Raw genomic sequence first — 8,645 nt, forward strand, 5'->3', positions numbered from 1 at the left:
ATAAAATCAATTTTCGATGGAATGAAAAAAACATATGATAGAATCGTAATCATAGAATACGACTTTAATCGAAATGCATACATTTATCTCATACACTATGGGATGGTGAGAAAAGTCATATTTTACATCCCAAAGGAGCTATAATTAGAGATAGAATTGTTTCTCGCAATGAAGTTCCTTTAAAAATGGAAAATGTCCTACCTTAGAGTAAATTCAATTCGAGGGGTGGGATACCTATCTAGAAGTTTTTGCAACTCAATCATGTATGATAATGGAATCATCAAATATCTTACCTTTTTCAAACTCTGTCTAACTCACTATTGACTCGAGAAACAAAGAGAAGATGTACATGAACGAGATATACAACAACAAGAAGAAAAATGATTGAGATCATAATGTGAGCTTCCTTCTCCCCTCACCTTCATAACTCCTATCTACATCAAGACTTGGCCCAGTTCTCGGGTGATCTTCACCCGCATGAAAAGAAAGATGGACAAATAACCCACTGCTAGTATATATTGTTCTCTTTGGACTTCCTCTTCAAGGGCTTCCTGTCAAGGTTTTAAAACGCGTTTGATAGGAAAAAATTTCCGCACCCAAATGTTTCATTCCCCTCTCCAACCGAAAAGACTCAAAGGAAACGTCTTTGGAGGACTATTATTGAAATTTTGTAAACTTTACAAAGAGAAGCATATAATTAAACAAGAGTTAACAAACTTTACAAAGAGACGCATATGATTAAACAATCAAATGTTGTACAAAAATTAAAATTAAAAAAGGGGTAAGACATACCTATTATAAGTAGAGAGAAGCAGCAAAGACAATGTCCCTCTTGATTTTGGAAACAGCCTCTTCAAACTTGGTTTCAAGCTCAGTTTCACCAATGGCCTTTGCTGCCACTATTAGTTGTTGCAAGACTTCCTCCAGTCTTCTAATTGCTCTTATCAAGCTTCCCTCAAAAACCTGCGTTATTTCCATTATCTCATAGAACTTTGATCCTTTTGCCCAACCATACACAACCTCCATAATATCTGCTCTAAATGAATTCACAAACCCTTCCACATCAATCTCGACCTGCAATTTCACAATAACTCTCTCTCAATGCTTTAATCCAATGAAAAGTAATAAAAAGGATAGAGTAACAAACAACAATTTGTGGTAACCTTGCATTCAAGCTGAACCTTAGCGACCCTTCGAGCTGTGTCTTGTAATTGAATGAATAGCAGCTCAAGCTCTTCCCTAGGCTTCGCTGCATCCTGAAGTTTCTCTTGCCACACAAAACAAGATAGGAGAGAGATAAGTTCCTCCACTTTTATGTCATTGAAAACCCCATTCAACATCAGCTCTGAAAGTGTCAATTCATTTGCACTACTGATTTCACAAGCAACCTTCCCTTTCAATTCCACAACGTCATCACTTGTGATGTAACTGCCATGGGAAAAAACATCAGATACTGCAACTAATTCAATGTATCTACAATTGATGATATTGTTGTTCTATCATGAAATCAAAACCATCAAAACCATCAACCTGAACTAGCAATGATAATAGGGTGACCTTAGTTAGTTGAATCTATGAACTCTCATAAACGTTTTGGATATGCAAATTCCTAGTTCACAAATGCTAAAACCCCCGAATCATTTGATTTCATTGCAAATGATTGTAACTCTAGGAAATTTGATCTAATAACCTCATTGAAGAATAAGACCTTTGGATATTAATATATCCAAGAATCTCAAGACGATAAGGAATCACCCCAAGATACTTGTTGATCGAATATCTCAAGACAAGAACACTTGTTTGAGATTTGAATAACTCCACAAGCAAGATTGATCAAGTCAAGCTTCAATGGTTCTAAGCATGCAACCTAAACTACATACATTTTCCAAGTCTACTTTACAAAAACAATATCCATGGTTTTATATAACCTCAAAAGAAAACCTTTGATCTTCCATGAAATATTTCCAGAGTTGTAACTTCCATACTTTATGACCATCATTAGCCACTATGCAAATGTAACCTTAATGTAAATAAAAACCCTTAAAGTACATGAAACACCGTAACTCCAAATTATCAACCACTCAAAATTTGTAACCATCTAAGAATAAATATAGTCCATCTTCTTTTAAGTTCATATTGCATGATTGAGATGTCTTGGTCTATACCACACTTTATGATTCCTTCGTACATGGCTTTCAAATATATACAGAGTTCCATTCCCATACTACATTAGTAAGCATAGTAAGCATGGTTGTAATACTTTTTATCTAAGATTGTATTGAATGTTTATGTATTATGAATAAATAAAACCTTTTTTTTTTAAATTGCCGACAACCCAACCCAACCCAACCCAACCCAACCTTGTTGAGTTTGGTTGGGTTGGAAATAATTTATGGTTGGGTTAAGTTACCAATTTAACGAATCCAAAATTTTGGGTTGGTCTAAAAAAATTTCTCAACCCAACCCAACTCGACTCACGTACACACATAATCTAACCCAATCCACCATTATAATTCGAGTTGGGTCGGTTTGGGTTCTTGGGTTTATTGTACACCTGTACCTTAAAAGAGAGGGGGAAAAAGATCAATTACCCAAGCCTCCGCAGTACTCGCTTCCTGGCCTTCAGTTCATCTTTGAAAGCCAATGCAGAAGAAGAACGCATTGTTTTCTTAATTGACCTGATCTTAGCCGTCAACTCTTGCTTCAAATGCAAAGCTTTGAGCTTCTGCTCAACAAGTGTTGATTTTGCCACCTCATGCTTGTCAAAGAGGTTCTCCAAGGCCTCTGTTCTACGAACTGCCTTTCTGTATGAACTACTTTGAATCTGAACATCACATGCAGTTAAAAATCAAAATCTAGAAAGAAAGCATGGAAGAAGCAATGGAAGAAGCAAACAGATGCTAGATTATACTTCCAGCCAACGGTTTTCCTTGTACAGACGGGTGAATTAACCAAAAGATTATATACTTGAATTCCCATATTAATGAAAAATGTTTCATCCAAGAATTACGTACTTTCATGTCCTCTTCCGGATCTAGAAGGGGCACACCCTTTGGAAATCTTGATAGAACTTCAAAAATCTTCTTCAATGTATTTTCTCGAGCTTCCAACGGCAAGAGATCATTGGGTATGAGTATCCGAATACTGGCTAAAGTACTGATCTATTAGTAGACAAGAAAGAAAGTATGCATCAAGACGTTATATTGAAATAAATCAAGATGGCAGTCGGCAGAAGATGTAATAGTTGAAAGAAAATAGATCTCTTGATTGAAAGACATTTTACAGTTACTTGAGCAAATATCAGTTCGGTGGGACAGAAGGAAAACTGAACCAACTTTAACCTAAATCTTATCTGTCTGCAAGTAGTTTCTCAAAAAACCTAGATCTTATCAGTGTCAAACTTGGTAATCTTTGGTCTCTATTCCAATTCTCAAATGTCAGTTCACATAAAGCATGTTCTGATGTGCCTATAATAGATAATCTAACTCCATACCTGAGAGATTGGAATGGAAACAACATGAGGTTCTCCGTGCTCTTTCAATTGAACAATCTTAACAGTTTTTTTCCCTATGGCATCTTTACTGACAACACATCTAGTAAGAACATCCACAGTGTAGTTAGCAGATTCCGGTTTCATGCTAACATCCTCTGTAACAAAAATTGAAGTTCAGATTCAGAGGACTAACAAGCTAAAATTTGAAGGGGGAAAAAAGGAATAAATATGCATGAGAGATTATTGATATTTTACCTTCAGCAATACCTTTCACCCTTTGAAAATTAATTATCAATCCCCACGTAACCTGGTTTTTAATGGAGAAAGTGGAAGAATTCACATCATAACTGTTGCATTCAATAGATACAAGCCTGCCAGGTTGTAGAAATGGCAAGCAGTATCTAGGAGACAAGACAATATCATGGATATCCTTTTTCAAACTTTTGTACTGCTTTAGCAAATCATAATAATTTTTCAAACTATCTTCCTCTTCAATCACTATGGAATCCCTCTCCTCTTCAAGGGTTTTCACTTGTTTCTGCAGTAATAACTAGAATTAGCACGTCAACTTATATGAAATATATACCACAATATGGTTCGATCTTTCATGTGTTTTATTAAGTTCAACAAATATGTGAAGATACGGATTTAAACCTCTCACCTTTAGTATGAGGTAAAAAGAATTATAGGTTAAAAGATAACTAGACAGGTACGCAAAGTGATAGGTATCTACCAAAAAACAAAAACATCATTACCATGTTCAACAAATAAAAATCACAGAGGTTAGTGTGAAAAATACGAATAGTTCTTTATCATGTTCAACAAATATAATTCAAGGAGCATAGTGATAAAAAAAAAGACCTGAAGGATGTAAAACAGTATATTATATATATATATATACACATACATACATACATATATAGATGACAACATTATTTTGCAATTGCTTGTAACAGATCATCCTTTCCATTTTCAGTTGCCCAGAGTTGGTTCTCTTTATTTCAACTAATTTCTTTATTTCCAAGCAACCTTATATGTGATGCAAAAACTAACCTCGAGATTAGGTATGTTGCGGTCGGCTTGGAACTGATAGAAGGAATTGCGCAGCAGATTTTCAGGATCGCCATCTTCACAACGGATTTGATTTAAGAGCATGTTATAGCTCAAGTGGAAAGCACTACAACGCAAAAAGATAAGATGTCAGAGGAACTTATTTAAACAACAGAATTGAAAAAATAAGGTTGTCGACATGGTTACACCCCAAACACAATCCTATAAAATGCAATTAATAAAAAAACTAGAACTCATCTATAGTACATCTTAGCACGTCAAGTATCTTAATGGCTGATATAAATCCGCCAACTAAATGATCTTTTGGCTAAGTGGAAAATCTTTCCGAAGTTCCACCTCTCGACTTAAGGACTTCATCTCTCCACATTGGTAATATTTCATTTTATCACTTAAATATCGGTTGCAAGTATAAATTATCTTGCTCACTTTTCTTATTATTTTCAAAGAAGTACATGTGCCTTTTATAATACAGAAAATCTAACTAAATCCCTAGATACTAGGTAACAACAGAGAAAAATAGGGAGGTTAATGAATTTTCTTGTTTAATGGATTACATAAATATTTCTTAAACTAAGACTAGAAATTACATAAATATTCCTTAAATTAAGGTCCATTCCTTCAATAGTATCCCTACATTCGAAAAAATTTAAGACAATATAATTGATTTTAACATATTCAATGGCGAAAACCAACTGTAGCTACCTGTTCAAGCAATCAGCATTTCCTTTAAGCATCATTTTAGCCGTTGATGGTTCCAGCTTCTCATCCACCATAAGGATACATATTCCACGTTTATCAATTCCTCTCCGTCCAGCTCGACCACTCATTTGTATATACTCACCACTTGATAACCATCTAAATTTATCTCCATCAAACTTACGGACATTACTGAAGACAACAGTTTTTGCTGGCATGTTTAAACCAATGCTGAAGGTCTCTGTGGCAAACAAACACTAAAGACAATGTTTTAATGACCTCATTAAAAATATTCATTGACAAAATGTAATCAAATATTTTAGGAGTCTATAAGGTACAAATGTTAATTTCTTTGGCTCTTTAAATGCAATTTTGTTGGAAGAAGAAATACTATGACAAGAGTAATTCATTAGTAGTTAGTGCACAAATGTTATCGATGGAAAAAGTACTATGAGAGAGGAAGAGGAAGGAGAAAAACTATGTTATCAAACGGCAAGTGACTTCCTAAGACAAAGCACCTTTATCTTGCCTCAATGCTTAATACAACAAGGTCACAACTCGCCACCCAACACAATTGCAATACTAGGTACTACATGAGATAGCAATCAAGCAGATTATATGGCGAGCACACAGCAAATAAATAAATACATTTACTGCAATTCTAACCTTGATTAGCCCTTCTTGAAATAATATCTCAATCACCTCCTTCAAAATAGGGAGCAAGCCAGAATGGTGGACACCTATTCCACGTTTCAAGAGAGGCAACATATTTGAAACCTATTTCAAAGCAACGGAAAAGGGAAAGATAATTAATTTTTAAATACAAGCCATATAAATCAACTAAGCGGAAATTCTATAAGGTTAAATACATTTAATGACTTCTCAACTTGGCATCTTATCTGTCAACCAATTGTTTCCCAATCCCAACATAACCATAAGTTATAGAAACAAGACAGTTAGATTTTAAAAATAAATAAATAATAAATCCTCAACTTAGAATTGTGGAGAGGTTTCGATAGCAGAAGGCCAGTAGCTCAACTATTAGAAGTTCCAAGACAAAGAGACAAGGTAAGCAGCATACGAATCTTCTAATCCATTTGTTTTATTTTGTTTTGTTTTTTTTTTTTCTATAAGACAGCAAGATTTCATCAAAAAATATGAAAGATTATACAAAAGCAGACAAAAAAAATCCAACAAGAGAAGTCAAAACACATCTAAAGGGGCACCAATCCAAAAAGAATAACACCTAACTCATAGCTATAAATGACCTTAGAAGCAAATGCCCAAGCCTCCTTGAAGACGGACAATCCAATAGTTAGGTTTGCATGCAATGATGGAAGATAGAACTCAAATTTCCTTCCCCTAGTTACGTGGTAAACGTAAAATAAATTCAACCAAAAATGCAAGAAACAAGAAGTTCAATCCAGTAATGCATATCTGTTTAAATTTCATATTAATTGTACAATGAAAGAGCTTCCAACTTTTCTTATTAATGACAGAAATCAAGAAAATTCAATTTCCTTCAAATTTCCCTGTTAATTGTAAAATCAAAGAGGTATAACCACATAAATATATATCAACAAAATAAAATGTAATAACGTAATTTCATCTGAGAACCATCCAAGGAATGGAAGTTTTCCTGTCACACCCTACCCTAAATTTGCAACCTTAACATGTTATACCAAAAATTGATGGAAAATGAGCAATCACTTACCTGAGGAAGCTTCTTATCATCATCTGAAAGCATATCCATGGCACTCCAAAAGATGGTTTCTATGCTCGCCTTTTCATCATCACCATTGAGATCCAATTTGGCCATCTGGAACAAACAAGAGGTTAAATTTGACAACTGTGGGAGAAGGGATGACCTAGAGAGAACAATTAACTAAAATGTTCTATGAAACCAAACAGCTTCCTTCTTTTTCGATTCAAAAAAAATCTAACAGCAGAACCAACATGCAAGTCTCAATCTCTAAACATCCTGACCAATCACTACTAAGAGTGGGAGCTTCACATTATCTTAGACAATATAGCCAAAAACTTAATCGGGATAAGGAAAAAAAAACTCCAAAAAAACTTTAGTTTCAAAGAAACCTAGTTTTGTGAGGGGTTTGTACATAGGACAGAGTCCAAAGAACTGCCTCTCTGTTAATCCCAATTGAGGTGTTATGTATAAGAGGCCTAGTAAACTTTATCACCTCTTCTTACACTCTGCTTTCACTCAAATCTTGGAGAGAGGTTCTTGGTATTTTAGAGAAGTTATGGGGCATGTTTCTGTGGTCACTTCAAATAAAATATATGAGCCTTTGAAGGACTGAGGCTAACATGATGCTTTGGGAGTTTTGGGTGGAAATAAGCAAAAGAATTTGTGGCAATGATAATAAAGATTTTTCTGTTCTTGGATTCTTAGCTTCATCTTGGTGAACTTTTCCAAGAGTTTTGTAGTTATACTTCCCTTCCAAAATTAGCCAATCGGAGCTTTTTCTTACATTTCTTCTGCCTCTTTGTAGGGCAAATTATCTTTCCCTCGTATTAAAGTTTTTACCTTTTAATGAAAGTAGTTTCATTTAAAAAGAATATTAAAACAAAAACAGTATTGTCTATCTACCAAGATACATATTGGATCCTTCATAGATCATCAAACTACAAGCACGATGATGCCATATCTAACAACTCGAGCAACAAAAACTATAATCATGCTGACAACCGGTCAAGATCAACTAAGCAACAACAAGAACAGCATAGGACATTACCTGCATTGCAAGAAATTCACATTCTCTTTTGCTAAAACTGAAAAGTATAACTGGATCATATTGACGCTGAATTATCATCTTCACCATCTTAAATATATCACTCTCTTCGCCAGTTTTGCCCAAAGTTAAACTCTTCTGCCACTTCCCATTCTCCTTTTTCTTGTCACCATCACTAGCAGGGACAAGTGCATTTAAAGCTTTTTGAAAGCTATCTTCACGAAAATGTCCCTTTTCATCAACCACCAAATATAAGCCTTCACCCCCGGATGGGAAAACATAGTGTTGAAGAGGTGTTGGTCGAAAGTCAGTATAAACAATATGACATGGTTGTTGGTGGACCTACATCAATACCAATCAACCAAGCCAGCATATTATCAAATCAACAAAACAACCTTACATTTTTTTTTCCTACAAATAACAAAAAAAAATTGTATTGCAAAGGCCATTAAATCATATAAAATGAAGATTAAAGAGTAAAACAAGGCAAGATATCGAATGGCACAACCAAGACATCAGCATAATGCCAAAATTTGTTTTTTCCAATATCAGTCCTCTCCTCATTTCTTATCAAAAAAAAAAAAAAAAAAAAAAAAAAAAAAAAAAAAAAAAAAAAAAAAAAAAAAAAAAAAAAA

At 34.4% G+C, this 8,645-nt stretch overlaps 1 protein-coding gene across 5 annotated transcripts in view; it reads right to left on the reverse strand.

Annotated features, from left to right (window-relative positions):
* Positions 1 to 156: 156 nt before the first annotated feature.
* The window catches only part of LOC111778667 (DExH-box ATP-dependent RNA helicase DExH9-like), a 10,297-nt gene continuing 1,808 nt past the window's right edge, over positions 157 to 8,645 (reverse strand). For 3 of the 5 annotated variants that reach the window (XM_023658621.1, XM_023658623.1, XM_023658624.1), the window contains 11 exons: positions 8,014 to 8,352; positions 6,975 to 7,079; positions 5,927 to 6,037; positions 5,267 to 5,517; positions 4,547 to 4,670; positions 3,749 to 4,031; positions 3,494 to 3,648; positions 3,015 to 3,161; positions 2,592 to 2,824; positions 1,164 to 1,428; positions 632 to 1,074 (listed from right to left, as the gene is read on the reverse strand). In XM_023658621.1, the coding sequence (XP_023514389.1) occupies positions 796 to 1,074; positions 1,164 to 1,428; positions 2,592 to 2,824; positions 3,015 to 3,161; positions 3,494 to 3,648; positions 3,749 to 4,031; positions 4,547 to 4,670; positions 5,267 to 5,517; positions 5,927 to 6,037; positions 6,975 to 7,079; positions 8,014 to 8,352 (2,292 nt within the window). In that variant the 3' untranslated portion in view covers positions 632 to 795. Of the gene's footprint in view, positions 552 to 631; positions 1,075 to 1,163; positions 1,429 to 2,560; positions 2,825 to 3,014; positions 3,162 to 3,493; positions 3,649 to 3,748; positions 4,032 to 4,546; positions 4,671 to 5,266; positions 5,518 to 5,926; positions 6,038 to 6,974; positions 7,080 to 8,013; positions 8,353 to 8,645 lie in introns of those variants that run through there. The other 2 variants (XM_023658622.1, XM_023658625.1) reach the window with 2 other exon arrangements.

The sequence above is a fragment of the Cucurbita pepo genome, chromosome LG17, assembly GCF_002806865.2.
Source record: "Cucurbita pepo subsp. pepo cultivar mu-cu-16 chromosome LG17, ASM280686v2, whole genome shotgun sequence".
In the NCBI taxonomy this organism is placed as follows: domain Eukaryota; kingdom Viridiplantae; phylum Streptophyta; class Magnoliopsida; order Cucurbitales; family Cucurbitaceae; genus Cucurbita; species Cucurbita pepo.